This window comes from Miniopterus schreibersii, assembly GCF_964146895.1.
Source record: "Miniopterus schreibersii genome assembly, chromosome: 8".
Lineage (NCBI taxonomy): Eukaryota > Metazoa > Chordata > Mammalia > Chiroptera > Miniopteridae > Miniopterus > Miniopterus schreibersii.
Window position 1 is genome coordinate 57017823 of NC_138109.1, and position 21036 is coordinate 57038858.

Below are 21036 nucleotides of genomic sequence, written 5' to 3' on the forward strand. Positions count from 1 at the left end.
GGGGTGTAAGGGGACTGAAGTCAGTACGGTGATGACAGGGTTTGGTTTTGCTTTTTCCCGGTCGTCCAATCTGTAGTTTAAAAAACCTGACTGTACTATTGTGTGTGTGTGTGTTTGGGAAAGCTTCAAAACGATGCCAATTCATTTCAGCTGTGCCAGGTGCAGCCGGGAGCGAGCCAAGGGGTGCTCCACCCCAATCCGGAGGGAAGCTGTTAGCGGGGAGCGCCTTGGTTTGGGGGAAGAGCCTGGAGAGGAGTAGGAGGGGACTGGGCACCCCTTGAGGATCAAGAATAAGGACCTACCAACTAATAGAGTCATGGTAGGCATTCAGTAATTTTTGTGGAAGGAAGAAACCATTCGAGAAATTGAAACCCCAGAGGAGGGAAGCTGGGTAACTGGTTAATTTACTCCTGCCCCACCTGGAGAGTCACTTATCTGTCATAACCTAGTTAGGATTTCCTTTATATTACAATAAAAACAACTTAAGCAGACCTTTCCTTGTTCTTTGTTAGTGCAACATTGGCAGATTATAAAGCATTTTCATTGACATTATCCCATTTAATCTTTATATCTTATCCTGAGATTAAAACACACACACACAAAATCAACTGGGATTTTATCACCTAGGAATCAATGACCCTGACTAGCATCTACCAGAACTTCTAGTTTGTTAGTATCATCATTTTATTTAACTTAATTATGTGAATTAATTAAAAGATTTTTTAATCAATTAAATTAACTCATCTATTTTAACTTAAATTTTTTTTTATTTATACTTACTTTTTTCACTTACTTTTACATTCAGTATTATTCTCTATTAGTTTCAGATGTAAAAATTTATCTAGAAGTTTATGAAACTGCTGTGAAATCACAACTTGATGGGCTAAAGTTCTTCTAAACTGTAAAATGCTTTACATGATTTTTTAAAAGTTCGTTACCTACCTAGCCATATCCTTTTTTTAAAAATAAAAATAAAAATTGAGGTATAATTATTACCATAGAATTCACCTGTTTAAAAGTCAATTGTTTTTAGTAACTTCACCAAGCTGTGCAACCATCCCCACGATCCCAATAAGATCGCTCATGCCATGCAGAGTGAATGCCGATCCCACTTCCAGTCCCAGGAACCACTTAACTACTGTCAGTCTCTTTGGTTTGCCTTTTCTGGACTTGCCGTATAAATCAAATCATATGACATATTGTTTTGTCTGGCTTCTTTCACTTGACATAATATTGTAGAGGTTCATTAGATTTACCTTGTGGCCTCTTTTAGAAACATTGATATATAAAGTGTCTGCTATAAAAGTGTCTGTATGGTGATGTTGGAAAAAATGACGATTTTCTAACCTAAGCAAGGATTGACAAATATTTGTTTGAAAATGATATGGCATATTCTGTTGGACCAGGAAGAATTAAGGATTTGGCGAAATATCTGACCAGGTCTGACTTGGACTCTTTGAAATGGGATGAAATGTCTAGAATATCAGACAAGCCTCATATGCCTGGTAGCTAAGGAGCCATATGCATTATCTCTGGAAATGTGAGGGTTTTAAATTGTATTTTTTAAATCATGTATGAAGTTTAAACGCACTAAACATTAGAGAGAAAAATATAATAAATCCTCATGTACCTATCATCCTTATTAAACAGTATCAACATTTTGCCATATATGTTTCATGTGCCCTTTGTTTCCTCTCCTTTTGCTAAAGTATTTTAAAAACAAATCCCATATATCACCTTGACCCATGCATACTTTAGTGTACATTTCTAAAAAATATGGATTGTTAAACCTTTTAAATATAGCATAGTAATACATACTACATTACCAACGAGATCTTTACACACTAAGTTTTCAGCTGGTGATTACCCTGGGTCCGCTCCTTGGTGTTTGGTTTCATTGGGCAGCAGGGTAAGACCTTGTTGAAGGTGGCAGGGAGCCAGAAGTGGGGAAAGAGAGGACCCCACATGGAGCTGCAAGAACTAGTTGAGTTCTTGAAAGTAGGCTTAAGGTCCATGTGCATTAGGCCATACGTCAGCCACCTCACATTATCTTACCTAATTATCCAGTATCTTCTCAGGCAAGTATTACTATTCTCCTTCTATAGGCTTGGGGAGGTTGAATAGGTAAATTGTCCAGCCTCACAATAACTTAGAGATAGAATTCAAAGCAAGAGATGACTAAGCTTTCCCACTTTTATGCTTGCCTGCTATATAACTGTTATTGCAAGACTATATTTTTAGGCCCAAATTACTGTGCCTTGGGAAATACAGATTGTATTTGTAGAAGTGTTCACTATCATTTTGATTCTTTAATAACAACTATAAAGCTTTATTAAATTCAGGTAGAAGTAGTAATAAAAATTAATAATTATGATAATAATAGTAGTAGACACTCATATATTGCCTACTATATGCCAAGTACTATTTTAAAACTTTGCATATATTAACCCATTTAACCTTTCCAACAACTCTATGAGTTGGATACTATTACGGTCTCCATTTTGTGGATGGAAATACTGAGGTACAGAATGGTTAAGTAACTACCCTGAAGTCACACAGCTAGTAAATGACAGACCGGGGATTTGAACCTTGGCAATTTGACTACAGAGTCAATGAAAGATGCCTCCTAATAGAAACTCAATATACAGAAATGCATATTTACAGATTTTAACATCAGGGAATGAATTAAACAAGCAGTGTGATTGCAGCATTTGTGTGGGCTTCATTTTATGGGGCAGCTGTGCTCTAAAATATTCTAGCCAGCTGTCCATATAAGGACATGTGTGTTTGTCAAATCATGTGCTACCTAAACTGAAATGTGCCTGGCTCATATTCCATTGCTAAATGTACTTGCATATGTGATCCTGAATCTAACTTTTCCATTTGTTTGTTAATTTATCTGAAATCTTTTATTCCCCAATAATGGTGGCCTGAACTCCATTTGAGAATACATCCAATTTTTCACTGAGAAAAGACAAACATCTCTGAAGTTCTAGAAAGTAGAATGTAGGCTTAAAACAATAATATATAAGTAGAAAATATTAACTGTCAATTATCTCCTTACAGAATCAGGGAGGAGAACTGATAGAAATTAATTCACTTTTAATTCAATATTTAGAGAGCAGTAGTTTTCTTTTAAACTTCTAAATCACTCGATAAAAACAAAACAAAATAATTCTAAGGGTTTACATTAATAGCTTGTGACTTTTTAAACTCATATTTTTTCCAAAAAGATATCATTTGGCATTGTGTGACTTCAAAACTTAAGCTGCATTATTTAGTATTGTTTCATTTATGTCTTAAAGCTAATGATTTTCCTAAAATAACAACTTTCTCATTCTATAATAAAAAATGGGGAAGAGGGGGGATGCTATATGAGACTATAATTTCCTAAAAATGTTTTTAAGCACGCTTACTTTAGTGTAGATAAGATTTGCTTTTTAAGTCCTATTAATGGTTTTCAAGTGCCCTAATGAACTATAGGGGGAAAAATGAGAACATGAAACATGTTCATATTTCTGTGACCTGTTACTTGACACTTTCTTAAAGACTGAATATTTTTTAACATTTGATGTTTATTATTTTCATTAAAAATCACATGCTAAAAACCTTATTGTATAAAATAAGTACCTACTTTCAAATAACCTAATATTACTTGAATATTAAATTAAAACTCTCAAACTATTTATTATAAAGTATGACCCTCCAATTAGGATATAAAATTGCTTCTCTCATTCAGTCATGCATTGCTCGCAGTATTATAAACTGATACAAACCTTTTAGAAAGCAATCTGGCAGTCTTCCAATAATGATTTAGATGTTAAAGCCTCTTGAGCCAGGAAACCCCTTATGAGAACTAGAGTACAGAAATAATCTAGAATATGGGATACTATGTTCAGGAAGATGTCCACTGTAATGTTATTTATAATAACATAAAATTAGAAACACAAAAATGCTAAAAATAGAAAAATTGTAACTTTGGTTATAACGCTTTAAGACAGGAAGCAACCCATACTTTTGAAATAGGAGAATGATATTTAAAAAGTCCTTAAAATCTTAGTGCAGTTTAGGTGTTGAAATCAATCAATGTAACAAGGACCTTTTCTAAACAGTGCTTTGCCAGGGCTCATTCTGTTACTTCAGGTGCTTGGAAATAAACTGCAGTGAACTCACTGAGGACTGAAGCACCCTATTTTTCTTTGGACCTTGGTGACTAACCTTTTGCATACAGAAGACACCCAATAAATGCTGGTTTGTATGAGTCATTGGTGGATTGAGTGAAAGACTATATTTTTTAAATGTCATTATTCTGACTGTTCTTCACAATAATTAAAACAAATTAGTGAGGCCTACCGAGAGAGTTTTCCCATTATAGCTATATTTTTCTTCTTTTTTCCCCTAAGCGCTTTCTCTCTTCTACAAAATTGTCCATTATACCTGCCCATCCTCACTATTTTCTGACCTTTCCTACCTAGGGTTTTGTTCTTTCACTTAATGAGACAGAAGGACCCTGCCCCACACTTTGTGAAGTAAAAACATTGCCACTCACCATCCAACCGCTGATTTTAGCCATAAAAAAAAAGCTAAAGGAGTTCACCACCACCAAACCACTATTATAAGACAAGTTAAAGGAGGGGGGGGGGAATAAATAAATATGAATAATAAAATGGCAACAGGTACACATCTATCAGAAAGTACTGTAAATGCAAGTGTTACCTGCTCCAAGCAAAAGGCATATGGCAGTTGGAGGGACAACAAGACCCTTACAAATGCTGTCTGCAAGAGACTCCCTTCGGGTCAAAAGACACGCACAGACTGAAAACGCAAAGGATGGAAAAAGATATTTCATGAAAACGGGGGAAAAAGCTGGGGTAGCAATACTTACACCAGACAAAACAGAAATGAAAAACAAAATAAACAAGCGGAACAGAAACGAACTCATAGAGAACATTTTGACAGTTGCCAGATGGGAAGGATGGGTGGACAATGTGAAGGGATTAAGAAGTACAAATTGGTAGTTACAGCTTAGTCACAGAGATGGAAAGCACAGCACAGGGAACATAATCAATAATACATATTAATACATATTGGAATAACTACATATGGTGTCGGGCACAGGATTTATCAGGGTGTTAGATAATGTCTAATCACTAGGTCATACACCTGAAACTAATACAATGTTGTATGTCAACTGTAACTGAAAAAAAATAAAGTACAATAAATAAATAAAAGTAGTGTTATAAGTCATCTCAGGAATTTACACAGTCAATGGAGTTATGGTGTTAGAAGACGCAGCACTAAGGTTTCAGCTAAAGTATGATTTTATACTTTTTAAAAAATATACATTTTTTATTGTTACAGAGGAAGGGAGAGGGATAGAGAAACAGAAACATCGATGAGACAGAGACATCAATCAGCTGCCTCCTGCACGGTCCCTACCAGGGATGGAGCCCGCAACCCGGGCATGTGCCCTGACCAGGATTCGAACCAGCGACCTCTTGGTTCACGGGGCGACACTAAACCACTGAGCAACACGGGATGGGCAATAATTTTATAATTTTAATGGACAATTAATGAGAGGGCTAAAAGAGTTTAAGAAAATAATACTACAGACAGGATAACCACTTTTCCTGACAAAAGGACAAAGTTATTACCTCCCTTTTTTTTTATTAATTAAATTTTTAAAATCCTCACCCAAGGACATGCTTAGAGAGAGGAAGGCGTGGAGAGAGAGGGGAACATTAACGTGGGAGAGAAACATCAATCACTGCCTTCCGTCCGTGCCCTGATGAGGTAGGGGCCGAACCAGCAACCTTTCGGTGCACGGGGTGACACTCAACCAACTGAGCCACTCCAGCTGGGCTCCACCTTTTTAAACATGAGATTCAACAAATAAAAATTTTACATTTTATAAGAAAAAAGTGCTGTATTAAATGTAAAAGAATGTAGCAGCTGTCTAATATCATGAAGTTAATATTGATTAGAAAATCCAATTACTTCTACAATTTATTTTGATATATCCCAAGATAGCTGTTTGTCAGCAGGTGAACTTCCTATTTAATTGGCATGATTGAGTAATTAAATGTATTCTCAGAGCAGCAATAAAATGAAATTCTCTTGTCTCAGGAACATAGTTGAGGTTTTTGTTGTGTTTTGTTTTACCCATGGGTTTATTCAACTGAGACCGAGGAGACTTCCTGCTTTATCTAGGAATAATTTTTTATTTAACATATTTGGTGGTTGTGTGGTTATATAATTGTTTTCATCATAAGAATGATGGGGAAAATTCATGAATTTGACAAAGATTCGTGATGATTTACCTTTCTCTCACTAAATCCTTTAGGTCCCCATCATCTTTTTTCTGGGCTCCTGCAGGAGCCTTCTGACTGGCCTCTCTGCTTCCAGGCCTTTTCATCAGGTCAATTTATCATCTAGAAGAAAAAAAAATTGTTCTTTGTACCACATCCTCTATATCAGGCAGCAATGCATTCATCCATAAATAACAGAAAACTTGATTACAGATGCTTTAATAAATAGGGGTTTATTTGTCTCAGGCATTAGAGTCTGAGGTTAGTGACAGTGGCTCCAAATTGCTTCCAGGGTCTCAGTCTTTTCCCATCTTTCAGCTCTGCCATGCTCATTACGCAGGCCTTCATTCTCGCTCAGTTGCTCTATGAATGCAAGATGCCCGCTGCACCTCCAGACCTCACTTCTACATTACAGGTAGGAAAGAGGCAGAAAGATGAAGGAAAAAAAGACAAAAACTTTCAGGCTAACTTTGCCTTTTATCTTTTTCCATTAAGGGAAGCTCTTCTCCAGCATTTTTGACTAGTTGGAAGGGAAGCTGAGAAATTGGGTATTTGGGCTTGTTAGCCTCTATAGTAGTAAAGGAGAAGGTGAATATTATCGGCTTTTGAACAGCCAAACCATAGTTTTTGTTTTACTCTATCTGCCATTAAAATTTTTCAAAAATTCATCAGTTTACTGTGTGAAATCCGTATCTCAGTATTGTTCAGTGTAATATCATAGACTGACTTCTTTCATAACTTTAGGAAATCTGTAGATAATGTATCTTCATTTTTGCTAGTACACTTGCATTAGTGAGATCTCTTCAGAGAAACACAACCAATAGTACTTTTCTGTAGAAAGATATTTAAGAAATTGGCTCACATGATTATGGAGGCTGGCAAGTCCAAAATCTTCAGGGTGCGTCCGCAGGCTGGGAATCCAGGAAGAGGTGATGTTGCACTTCATGTCTGAAGACTGTCTGCTGGCAGAATTCCCTCTTGCTCAGGGGAGGTCAGTCTTTTGTTTTATCAAGGCCTTCAACTGATTGAATGAGGCCCACCCACCTTATGAAGGGCAATTTGCTTTACTCAAAGTCCACCTACTTAAATGTTCATCTCATTCAAAAACACCCTTACAGAAACATCCAGAATAATGTTTGATTGCACATCTGTACACCAAGGCCCAGCTGACATATAAAATTAAGCACCATTAATACACCACCTAAATTAAGCATGCTGAACATCAGGAAATGGCATGTGCTGAAAGGCAGAGAGAAAAGGGCTCAGTTAGAATATAAAATAAGTTCAGTACACATTCGAGTAGGAAAAGATGGGAAAGATGAGACTGAAGCAGTAAGATAGAGCATATCATGTAGGGTACTGTAGGCTCTGATGAGGAGGCTAACCTTTACGTTAAGAATGATGGAGAGCAATTAAAGGTTTTAAAAGTCACTTAAGATGTTTGCTCACCCATTTCCCCCCTTCTTCATTCTGTTCCCTTCTTTCAACCAATATACTTTGAGTTGGCCTTGGGTTGGCATAAGTTATTCAGTATGTCCAACCTCCTTGGACACAGCAGGGAGCTCAGGAATGGGCCAGTAAGACACACTATACCATTTGCTGGAGCTTCAGAGAGAAAGTGTCCTCTTTTGCTGGATTTGCTAGTGTTACCATGATGCTTTGAAACTGCTGCCACCCTGTTGCTATCACAGGAGGGGCGATCTGAAGATAAAGCTTCATCTAAAACTGCTCAATGGCCCAGCCGGGCATGGCTCAGAGGTTGAGCGTCGACCTAGGATCCAGGTGATCGGGGTTCGATTCCCAGTCAAGGCACATGCCCGGGTTGCGGGCTCGATCCCTGCTCAGGGACCTGCAGAAGGCAGCTGATCAATGACGACTCTCTCATCATTGATGTTTCTATCTCTATCTCTCTCCCTTCCTCTCTCTGAAGTCAATAAAGATATATTTTAAAAATAAATAATAAAACTGCTCGATGAAGCCTGGTGACATATAATCTGAGTCCAGGAACAAGCTGTAACTGAAACTGTTCGGTTGAGACAGACCATTCCTTTTTATTTGATTTACAGTCATATGGGTTAGGCTTTCTGTAATCTGAAATGTGACTATTCGTAATATATTAACTGTTAGAATGTTGATTAGTAATCTAGTTAAGAGCAATGGCAGTTGGGGTAGAGAGAAGTAATTGATTTAAGAGATATTTGGGATAAATATTAAGATATTTCGATATTTAGGATGTGGGAGAAAAGTTACAAATGATTTCTAGATTTTCTGACTTAGGCAACTGGGTTGGGGGCACCATTCACTGAGGGGAGGAGACAAGACTAGATAAGGTTTGCCTATAAAATGTCCACATGAGATGACAAATGGGGTGTTGCATATATGGACCTGAAATTCGATAGGACTAGGCTGGTAAGAGATTTAGGAGTCACTTGCACATAGAGTAGATTAAGTTATTTAGTGAGAAAGAAAAAATACCAATATTTAAAAATAAAGGAGACCAAAAAGGATCAGCCAGAGAGGTGGGAGGCAATTCACAGATGTGCAGTGTCACAGGAATAAGAAAGGACTGGGTTTAAGGCCAGAATGGACTGCAGTGGTAAATACGAAGAGGTGAAATCAGATGGGACTGAGAAGTTTCCTTTCAATCTAGGAACATGGAGATCACCAGAAAATTTAGAACAATATTGGGTGTGGAATCCAGATTGTAGAGGGTTGAGGGTAAGAGAGGTGTGTGTGAGAAAGAGGAATCATCACATGGGGAAAACACGAGTTATTCCACTTTGCATTAAATCTTCTCAAAAATCCAGAGCTATCATTAGTCTTCTTCTTGTTGATAATACTGACATATGTGGTGCTCTGATCCAATCTCATGTCTTTATTATTAATATGCCACAGACCCTCAAATGTATATATATCCAGCCTCTTTCCGAAACTCCATCCTGACTATACAGCCACCTACGAACCCAGAATCTACACCAGAAAGTTGAATGGGCATCTCAAACTGAACATGTTCAACACTGACCTCCTGATCTTCCCCAAGCCTGTTCCTCCTGGTGGTTTTTATCTACTTATCTATTTATTTATTTACTTAACCTCAGCGATGGCACTCAATCCTTCCAGTTGCTCAGGCCAAAAACTGGACTCTTTCTTGAGCCCTTCTTTCTCATGCCCCTTATAACCTCTGTGAGCAAATTCTGTTGGTCCTGCCTTCAAAATATATCCAGATCTATTTCTTACCCTTCCTCTGTCACCATTGTGATCTTTCACCTGAAGTACTGCAATAGGTCTCCATATGTTGACATTTGCTGCCCCTGCAGTTTATTCTCAACATAGCAGCCAGAGTGATCCTTCAAAAAGATACAAGAACCTCAAGGATTTGAGATTTCCTCAAGAAGAGAGTGCAAGGAATGTACTCTCAATAGCAGGAAGGAGGAAAAACAGGTGGAAGTGAGAAGACCAAGTACCAACGTTCAGTGAGGGAGGAACAGGCTAGAAACTGCAACCTAGATGAATGCAAAGGTGAGATTTAAAAATTGGAAGGCCAGGCACTTTGAGGAAGAGAGTAAGTAGAAGCTGAAGATACAAGAGAATGGACTGAACCCAGTCCTGGAGAATGTGAGAAGAAATAGGATCCAGAGCACAGACGGTGGAATCAGCATTGGACAAGGCCACAAAGAGTGAAAATGTTATCAAGTCCCCAGCAAGAGTGGACAAGCTAAATTTAAAAATTTACATGGGATTTGTATTGCTCTGTAATAGTTAGCTCTTGAGGTCCTGGGCCTCCTTCTGGATGGCTGAGCCTGGTTCTGTTTAACCACCAATCCTCCCCAATCTGTCCCCATCCCCAGGAGGAAACGAAGAAAGGATGGCTGCTGATGTTCATGTTAAAGGCTCATTCTTAGGATTCCTGTTGAGATTGCTGGTCTGGTTGCTTCTGTTTCTTTACATTTTATTTTTCACAGAAGCGGGAGATGAAGTCACTGATTGTGCTACTGGTGGTGGGGATTGAGGTGTGAAAATAAAGAAGGTTGGACATTCTTATTATGAAGAATAGAAGAATATTAGAAATTGCTACTATAGTAAAAGGTGGAGAAAGCTCATTAGGGGCTTATAGAAGAGTTAAATCTAGTTAAGTTCAATGATGTGCACTCACAGTTGTTAGAATCTGCCCAACTGCATTTGCTACAGCTGTGCTCTCAGCACCCCAAGTTATGGGTGATGAAGCCTAAGCTGGATGACAAAGGGAGTAAAGATATAAGGGGGCTGAAAGGAATAAAATAGAGCATTCTATGGACTACAGCAGTGATTACCAAACTTAAGATTATCTGGAAAGGCCAGATTCTGAAATAATTATTCAGTAGGTCTGAAGTGAAGACTAGAACCTATTTTCAACAAGGATCCTAGTTGATTATGATATAAGAGGGCCATGGACGATTGTTTGCGAAATAGTAGATTTGAAAATACATATATTGAGTTTAAAGATGTGATATTTTGAGAGGAAGAGGAGACAGATAGATAGAAGGAAAATATTGTAAGGACAGGTGGTTACAGTATGAGATAACTAATTTATTATTTCAAAGGTGGAACAGCCTAGAAAGATGAAAGGTTCAGGGTGTGGCCACAGGAGAGGGTGGCTGAAGTAGGGGTCACCATAACCAGATTGAGGAAGACAAAGTACCAAAAGCCAAGGTAATCCATGTGGACCTTGAAGCCATCCCAGATAATGGCAGTACTTGGGACAGAGGCAAAACTGAGCAAAGTTCAAAGTCAGCGAAGAGGAAGGAACTACGGGAGGGCAGATAAAGCAAAAATATGAAGTTGAGAAAGGTGTAAACTGGTTGAGTTTTTTACATGGTGGTGAAGTAAAACTGGCTAACATTAGTTGAGTGTTTGCTTGCTAGGCTTTACATACCTCAGTGTATTTCATCCTCACACACAACTCATAAACTTCATATAATGTAGATGCTATTTTTATTCCCCTTTTATGATGAGGAAACTGAAGCACACAGAGGTTAAGCAGAAACCGGCATCTCACAGTTTTTATCCACAATGCTATACTGACTCTTATAAAATGCTAGTTGAAGGTGTTTCAACAGAATACATTTCAATTGAAAAACAAAAATCAGATCTCTTGAATATTGTTAGGGATTAACTTATTTAGGGAAAAAATGGAATATATCTTTAAATTTCATCTGTACTGAACTATTTGTTTTGCAATATCCGGTGAGTGGCAGTACTAATAACAGTTCCATACTAGGTCATCTAATAGAAACATTAAAGCAGTTGGCCATTTATCAAGACTTCTGTCTACTCCATGCCTTGATGATTTCTTCAGCAGCATCTAGTGTACTGTCTTTCTGTAAATAAATGAAATAACCATCATTACATATCAAAATAAATTCAAGATGAAGTTTTAAATCTAAAAAAATATACCAAAGTCAGTTTATCAGGAAGAGTAGTACAGGGATTTAGGAACCAGTGCTCCTCAACTCCTGGAAACTTCAACTGGGCCCAGTTGAGCTCCAGACTGTCCTTGGCCTCCGTAGCAACGACAGAGCCCCCAGGACATTCATTAGTGAACAAGCCTTCCCAGCAAATTAAGTCACTGGAAGCCTTGCCTATACTAAGCCATAACCCCAGTAGAAGCACGGACAAAGCCTGGGATATGATGTCTGCAGTGTCTTCCCTCACTTCGGTGGCCAAGTACACAGGTCCCAAGCTCTTTAAGGAGCCCAGTAGCAAATAAAACAAATAGTTATTATAATGCTATATCCCATTGCTCTCTGGCTGGAAAAGGGAATGAACCTCACAAGAATTTAATAGTAGAGGAATTAGAGAAGTATGATGTCAATCACTACCTCATACTGTTTTATGATGCTGGCTGCCAGTTCTGGGCACTTTATTGCTACTATTCTGACACCAAAGAAATCTACAACGTATTTTTTTTGGATTAAAAAATTTTTTTTTTAATTTTTTCAATTACAGTTTACATTCAATATTATTTTGTATTAGTTTCAGGTGTACAGCACAGTGGTTGGACAATTATATACCTTACAAAGTGTTCCCCCCAATATTTCCAGTATCCACCTGGCATTATACATAGTTATTACAATATTATTGACTGCATTCCCTATGTTGTGCTTTACATCCCCATGACTATTTCGTAACTACCAATCTGTACTCTCAATCCCTTCACCTTTTTAGCCAGTCCCCAAAGACCCACCCCTCCGGCAATCATCAGTCTGTTCTCTGTACCTATGAGTCTGTTTCTATTTTGTTTGTTCATTTATATTGCTCTTTAGATTCCACAAATAAGTGAAATCATATAGTATTTGTCTTTCTCTGACTGATTCATTTCATCAGTAGGATGAACCTTTAGGATATCTGATGGATATCTGATCTCAAGTAAAGAGAAATTTTCAAAAAATAAATGCAAAAGCAGACCTCCAAAAGGAAAACAATGAAATTAATATCTAAGTACAGAAACAAGTCAAAGAGTACACATTATACTCCCACTCTCAATCTATGAAAGTGTCTTACTGAGCTTTTTAGTTGTTTTGGTGGCTCCAATCTAATAGATAAAATTTCAATGCAGTTTAAATTTTCATGTCTCTTACTAAGAGTGAGGTGGAGAAATCTTTCATATATTTGACAGCTACTGAGGGTTTTACCCATAACCATTGTAAGGTGCTGCTTTTTGGCTTATTTTGTCCTAAATTCAATCTGCTCATTTTGGATTTCCATTTTCTTGGCATGTTTTGTCATCCTTTTATTTTCAGTCTTTCTAAGAGGTTGAGTTAGGCATGTCAACTTTCCCTAGGGACTCCTCAGAACTGCTCCACTATCTTCCAATATTGAATGTTGATGTAAAGGAGGCGAGTTCACACCAATCCTCATATCCTGCCCCCGTGCAGGCCTTGACATTTTTGTCTAGATGCCAAAGAATCATTTCCTTATCTTTAAAGTCCAATATATTACATAAGGTATATCTCAGTGTTAATCATTCTGTGACAATTTCTCCTGAGATAAGGCATTCCTTTTCAATTGTTAGATTTGTTTGTTTTTTTGAAATGGAAAGCATTCTCAAAAGAAAGCTATAAAATTCTTTACCGGTTTCATTTGTTCTGCTTCCCCCCCCCCCCCCCCAGTGGCTCTACCTATTTTGTCTTCCACATCTACAATTTTACTAATATTTTTAAATTCTTTGTTTTTTCCCACTCCTTTTTGCCCACTCTTCTCAATCCTTAATGTGCTTACTGCTTACAGAAGTATTTAATGTTCTCTGTGCTGTTTCCATTGTCAGTACAATTACCAACAGCTTTATTTTTTCCATTACATTTCTTATCTGAGCTCTGACAGCTACCATTTCATTTTCTTATATTATCTTACTTAACATTCCTACTGTTCTGAATAAACAGTATGCTACCTGACTGCTCTGTCCGGGATTTAAAGATGTAGAAGCGGGAGCCTTTCTAGGCGTCTTCTCTCTACCATTACTTTTTTTGGCAACTCTTTATCACTTATTTGGGAATTCATGAATTTGTTTTCCATTCTCTTAGTTGTTTTTTAAAAATAATTTCCACAAAGAGAAAGAGGAAGAGCTGTGTTTGCCATTTTAAAACTGGAAGTCTAATTTATTTTTTTCTTCTATTAGTTCTATTTATATTCAAATAATATACCTCTAGAGATATCTAGATCCACTGCAAGATGAGAATGTTAATGGCCTTACCCCTTTCTCTATACTTTAGTCAATTAAACATTTACATTGTTAGGTTGTTAACATTTACATTTTATTATAGGTAAGTCTTCCATTGGTTGTCCCTAAAAGTAGAAAATAATGTTTACATCAATCTGACTAGGTTTACAGATGAATGTGTTGGTATAGAGAGTGCCTTGATGTCAGTATGACTGTTTTCAGTAGCAATCACATCTTAAAAACAGCAATAATAAATGTATTATTTTTTACAGATCTGATGATGAATTCTTTCAGCTTTCATTTATCAGTGATGTATATATCATTTTTCGTTTTAATGAATATTTTCCTAGATATAGAATTCTGGGGCTGATCTATTTTTTACTACAGCATTTTGAAGATGTCATTGCATTGCATTCTAGTCTCTGTTGTTTCCAATAAGAAGTTAGCTAACACTCATATGTGCCCCTGTGCATGTGAAGTATAGTTTTTCTCTGGCTGCTTTCAAAATCTTATCATTACCTTTAGTTTTCAGCAGTTTGACTATGGTATGTCTAGATGTGGGGTTATTATAATTATTATTATTTTGTATATTCTGTTGTGGTTCACTGAACTTTTAGATCTGTAAGTTGTTTTACACCAAATCTGGGAAAATTTTGGCCATTATTTCATAAAAGATTTTTATCTGTTACATTTTCTCTTTTTTTTTTTGGTACTCCAATTACATGTAAACTGTCACTTGATATTGCCTCATAGACCTGAGGCTCTGTTCATTATTCAAAAATGTTTTTTCTACATCTGGGTCACCTTGAGATCTGTTTCTATTGGCTGCTTTTTTTCCTTTATTAAGGATCACAATTTTTTATATCTTTTTTTTAAATATATCTTTATTGATTTCAGAGAGAGGAAGGGAGAGAGGGAGGGAGAGAGATAGAAGCGTCAATGATGAGAGAGTCATTGATCGGCTGCCTCCTGCACGCCCCCTGCTGGGGATCGAGCCCGCAACCCGGGCATGTGCCCTGACCGGGAATCGAACCCCGATCGCCTGGATCCTAGGTCAATGCTCAAACGCTGAGCCATGCCTGGGCGGGCCAATTTTTTGTATCTTAACATGTCTAGTAATATTTTAGTGCATGCTCGATATTGTAATGTTACATGGTAAGAAGTCTGATTATGTTGTAAACTCAACACTTGCTCTGGTAGGCAGTTCATTTCATGGCAGCAAGACAACATTTAAAACTGCTTTATAAACATATCATCTCTAGCAATAGAAAAAATGGTGCTTTATAAATAGGACGGAAGGACATTCTAGGAAGGAAGTGTGTTTTTTCAGTAGAGCATAAAACTTACTTTAATGAAGCAAAATCTCACAAACTTCTCAAACTGTAATTTGGTCTCTTTGTTACAGAATGCTGAAACTGGGATGGCTGAGAGTTTCTAAAAAATAAACAGGAAGGTAAAAGAAGAAAATTACTTACATTTTAAATGTTAACCATAGACATTAGAAAAAAATGATACTTCTAAGTATTCACAACAGTTAGGGAAAAAAAAGATATTAAGTACCTCCAAATAGCCACAAGTGAACTATCATGTAACAAAACTACAGTGAACATTGTTCAAAGCATGTCAGCTAGTTTCCTTCACAAATTAACTGTAAAATACAGCACAATATTACAAAGGCCAATGAACTTTACCTTATTTTTAGTCATCCATTTAACAAATTTATAGTCATAAGGTTCATTGTTCTTCATTTCAGAGAGGTCTGCATCTAAAACAATGAAAATTAGATAACCTATGTATTGTATCTGAGGCAATATGTATGTCATATAAGTCTGTCAAAATTCAAAATTTTCTTAGAAGATAGTCACAAAATCCACTGGAATCTCATACTGCACATGGCTGGGTGGAAGCGAGATGTCACAGATAAGCTTTACCTATGCTCTAAGGCAGTACTCACATATACACCTGATTTATCATATTTCTGCATACACTTCTTAGCACTGGAAGAGGGTAGGAAAGGGGAAGGAAAGAAAAGTGTTGCCTTTCCATCTAGAAATAATATAAGATTCTATGATCATTATTAAGAAAACAACATATAAACTTACAGAGTATTCACCATAACACTTATATCTCCAAAAAGTCATCCATCCACAAGCGTAAAGTGTCTGTATTGTAACCTATCATTATCCCCAACTCCTAGGTCAGTGTCTAGCACATAAGTAATAAAAAGAATATTTGTTGAATGAGTAAATTAATATTACTCATTATTTATAAAGGGAAAGTGACTGTGGAGATCTTCCAAGTGATATTCTTATTGTTTGCCTCTTTCATCCATACATTACGCTTTTAAAAAAATGTTAAGTTTGGGGAAAATCTTCAAATATGTATTCCTATTCTTATCTCTTGCTCCAATCTTGCTTTAAGATCTGGGCTAGATATTTCTCTGGCATTCGGCTTCAGCAATCCATATTTTATATTGTTTCAATGTTATTGATTTGTACTCTTAGATCTTTTTGAATGGCCCAAGGCTACTAACATTGATGATTACTGCAATCAGTGGAATTTTATAATTCATTGCTCAAAACAGACTGAGACAGTTACCTTGTTTCTTTTATTCACAAAATACTACCGGGTCTCTTCAAATTAACAGTGGAAAAACCTTGACATTGGAGAAAGTTTCACCTGTATTTTTAAAAAATCTTAATATGTTTTTACTTAATGATTTTAATTTCCAATCTCCACAGTCACATTTAAGGTTAAGAACCTAAAATTCCAATTGTGTAAAAACATTGATATTGTGAAAGTCCATTTTTTTCATAAATAAAATGCTGATATGGCTTTGACACCCATCTTTTCTCCATAATTCTGATATGACATCACACATAAGTTTCTATACATCTGAAATAATAAAAACCTTTACAAACCTAGCAAAGACACATCGGCAATGATGAAGTAGCCCCCATCAGGAACTATGGGTTTTAGGCCAACACTTCCAAGTAAATGTACCATCCGATCTCTTTTTACTTCTAACTCTTTTGGCAAAGAATTAAAGTAACACTCTGGGTCGTCCATGCGCTTCATTTCCATCCAAAAAGCTTGAGCCAAGGCTTCCTGTATGTTAAGATTGAACAATGTGAAAAGGAAATATGGTAATGTTATTTATTACTGAGTTTACTGGTATAATAAATACTGTCTGAGTAATAATATTATTGGCCAAAAGTCATTCAGGGAATTACAGCTGAATTCCTATGGACCTATGGTAAACTCTATAGGATAATGGAAGAATCTGTTATAAGTAAGAGGTTAAATCTAATGTGAAGAACTGAGAATAAGCCATGAAAATCCAAACTGAAGAAGAGGTATTATGTAAAGATGACATACTTGGAAATGAAAGACATTATGTTATTTTCTATTGAGGTGAGCTGTTAGAATGACTTGTTAGATTTAAGTCTGAAAGATGACCAGAGAAATGATGAACTAGCCATCCTTTCCCCTTTACCCTGGAGGACTCAGTGGAAATGAAAGCTCACTCACTGTGTTATTCCCTATGGATGTACAAATCCATCCCAGGTAGGTGGGACAAGTGCCACAGGGGTTAGAAACAATTTTCTGAGGCATGAGAGTGACCTCTCTACCCTTCTTCAGGAAAGTCAGAAGACACAGGGGTGAAATTGGGCCCAGAGAAAAGCCAATGTTGTTAGGCAGGTGTCTGAGAGGCAACAGAGCCTATCTATTAATTCCACTTATTCCCTCCCCCCTACAAATAGCCACTTTTACTAGTTGCATTATGGATCTTTCCAGAGATCCTTTAAGAACACGTAAACAAACACTGTCCCCCTTTCTTATATAGAACATAGCAAAAATATACACTGCTGGGTATCTTGCTATTTTTACTTTACATTATATTCTGGAAATTTTTCCATATCAGTAATTATAGAGCTTCCTCATTATTTCCCTTTCTTTACTTTTAATTTTTAACAGCCACAATGGTAGACAGAATAATGGCCCTCAAAGATGTCCATGTCTTAAGTGCCAGAACCTGTACATACGTTACCTTGTTTGGTGAAATAAACTTTATGAATGTGACTTAAGTTAAGGATCCTGAGATGGAGAGATTGTTTTGGATTGTCCGGGGTCTAATGCAATGACAACGATCCTTATAAGGGAAAGAAGGTGGCAGAGGATATGTGTTGACAAAAGCAGAGGTTGGAGTGATGTGGCCACACACCAAGCATGCGAGCCGCCCCTGGAAGCTGGAGAAGACGAGGAACGGACTCGCCCTTCCAGCCTCCAGAAGGCCCGCAGCATGCCCTGTGAACCCCATTTCGACTGCTGACCCCTAGAACTGTAAGATAAAAAATTTGTGTTGTTTTAAGCCACTAAGTTTCAGGTAATTTGTTACAGAGAAATAGGACACTAATACAGTCCTATGATATTTCAATGTTTACATAGATCAGGGTTTACTTAAACTTAACTGCCTGTAGACGGATAACGACTATCCCATATTTTCTGCAATACATGGCCATGTACAGACAGAGCTTCTTACCCGTGCGGATAATAATTATGGGGTAAATTCCCAGAAGACAGACTACTGCTTCATAGTACACACGCATCTCTAATCTGGCTTGGGGCTGTCACTGTCCTCCAGAGAGTTTGAAGTGTTTGTAATCCCACCAGCAACGCAGGAGTGTTCAAAGTTAAAACGATGTATTAAAAAAACAATAACAACAAACTATTCTTCATAGCAATGACTGTGTGTCTGCTCCTAAATTCCCAAATTACACTAGAAGCCCTGTTCAAAGAGGGCATGAAGGAAAGAACTGAGGCAATTCAAACACACAGCATGAAGGTAACACCTTCACCAAAAGACCATGCCTCGACCCCAAGTTACCGTAACACCTACCTGTAAAGGAGTTGCACAGGTATAGAGGCTGTTCTGCTGAACTGTCTGCAAATGTTTTATTAAGTGGTAAGGACCAATGGACCAGCCAAGCTGGAAAAGGTAAACGCAAATTTCAAAAAATGAATCTAATCGTATGTATCAAATCTAATAGAGTATATAAGCTTAATGCAATTATTAAATATATTCGATTCTAAAATGTTCACACAATGAAAGTATTTCCGTTTGAGAATCATTTCAACACCTCTTTTTGTATAAAAGTTTCCAGCTGGAGTCACTTAGCTGCTCTCAGAGGTAAATAGTACCTGCAACCAATACTCTCTCTTCTTCTCTTCTTGTTTGCTACTTCTAATCCTCTGGAGGTCTAAAAACCTGCACCAACGCTTGTCTGAGTTACATAGACTAAAGTAACCCTGAATGAGGGTCTAAGGGACTCTTCCATTATTTGGTGCTGCAGGCATCTTCCTAACTTTAATTAAACTTTTAATTTTGAGATCATTGTAGATTAACATGCAGTTGTAAGAAATATATATAGAGAGAGATTCCTTGTACTCTTGACCCAGTTTCACCCAATGGTGACATCTTGCAAATCTACAGTAAAAATCACAATCAGGATACTGCCATCGATACAGTCAAAATGTAGAACACGTCCATCATCACAAGGATCGTTCGTGTTGTCCCTCTGTTCCCATGAATACTTCCCTTCCCCTCGACCCCACCCACTCTAGTCCCTGGCATTTTTGCCATGTTTAGGAGAAGGAGGTTTGAAGATAATGAAGTTTCAACTGGATAAACTGTTGTGCTTCAGAGTGCAAGAGTTAAGTGCACGGATTTGGAAGCCAGCTTGCAGGCCCTGGTATGAATTTATTAGCAGTGTAACCTTAGGCAAGTTCCTTAAGTTCTCTGTACTGTACTTTTATTGTCTGTAAAATGGAGATAATAGATTATACCTACCTCATAACGTGGTTATGAGAATGAAAGGAATTAGTACATGTAAAGCGCTAAGAATCTAGCACAGCCCGGCTGGCGTGGCTCAGCGGTTGAGTGTCGACCTAGGATCTGGGAGGTCGGGGTTTGATTCCTGGTCAGGGCACATGCCCGGGTTGCGGGCTCGATCCCCAGTCGGGGGTGTGCAGGAGGCAGCCGATCAATGACTCTCTCTCATCATTGATGTTTCTATTCTCTCTCTCCCTCTCCCTTCCTCTCTCTGAAATCAATAAAATATTTTTTTTTAAAAAGAATATGGCACATAGTAAAAGTGCCAAAATATTGCTATTATTATTTATTCTTTTATATTAATAGCCAGTAATCTGAATAGTCTTTGCAAAGGAAAATGTGTCATTAGTTGGTTACTTATAAAATGAAACATTACTTATGTTTTCTTACTTATAAAGAAATGATTAGGTCCCAAAGAAAATAAAGGTCAATATGAAAGCTGAATGAGTAAACAATAAGCAAAATATCAGTAAGTATAAAACCCCGTGTAAACTAAGTATATATGCATTTAAAACACAAAAAAACTCTACAAGAAATAAAGGACATGCCTGTTTTTAAGCAATTAAATTGTTCATCTTACCTTCCAGCCAGTTACACTGAAAGTCTTTCCAGCACTTCCTACGGTTACCGTTCTCTCCCACATACCTGGAAAAGTGGCTGAACAGAAAAAGAAAGAAAAAAAAAGGCTAAGTAATTGTTTTCCAATCAATCTACATTTGCTGCAATCTAGAAACATAAATGTATCATAGTGTAGCCATAGGTTTTTAAAAAGAAAATGTAACTTTAAGCACAGTTGAAAATGTTGCAATGCTTGAAAACACTATAATATCGCACCAAAATAATATGTAATAGATTGAATAATTTTAAGTAGCAAAATTATTTCCAGGGGTGGGAGTGGCAGAGGCGCCAGAAGGCAGGGTGGTGGGCTGGCTCTGTGTAGGGGTCACACAAACTGTGGCGCCCAGCACTCAGTGATAATAGTAGCTGTGTGTTCAATGTAATCATTCTGTAGCATGCTCCGGTTGTGATCTTGGCTATTGTTGATTTCACCTCTATTCTGCCTACTTTCTATATCTACAGAATCCCCAGGGCAATGATTCTAAAAATGTGGTCCCTACACCAGCAATATCAATACACTG

At 37.3% G+C, this 21036-nt stretch overlaps 1 protein-coding gene across 6 annotated transcripts in view; it reads right to left on the reverse strand.

Moving 5' to 3' along the window:
• Positions 1-8336: 8336 nt before the first annotated feature.
• KYAT3 (kynurenine aminotransferase 3) overlaps positions 8337-21036 on the reverse strand; it is a 46837-nt gene continuing 34137 nt past the window's right edge. For 5 of the 6 annotated variants that reach the window (XM_081144394.1, XM_081144397.1, XM_081144396.1 and 2 more), the window contains 6 exons: positions 20478-20554; positions 18905-18994; positions 16926-17112; positions 15696-15769; positions 15352-15438; positions 8338-11665 (listed from right to left, as the gene is read on the reverse strand). In XM_081144394.1, the coding sequence (XP_081000520.1) occupies positions 11603-11665; positions 15352-15438; positions 15696-15769; positions 16926-17112; positions 18905-18994; positions 20478-20554 (578 nt within the window). In that variant the 3' untranslated portion in view covers positions 8338-11602. Of the gene's footprint in view, positions 11666-15351; positions 15439-15695; positions 15770-16925; positions 17113-18904; positions 18995-20477; positions 20555-21036 lie in introns of all 6 variants that reach the window. The other variant, XM_081144395.1, reaches the window with a different exon arrangement.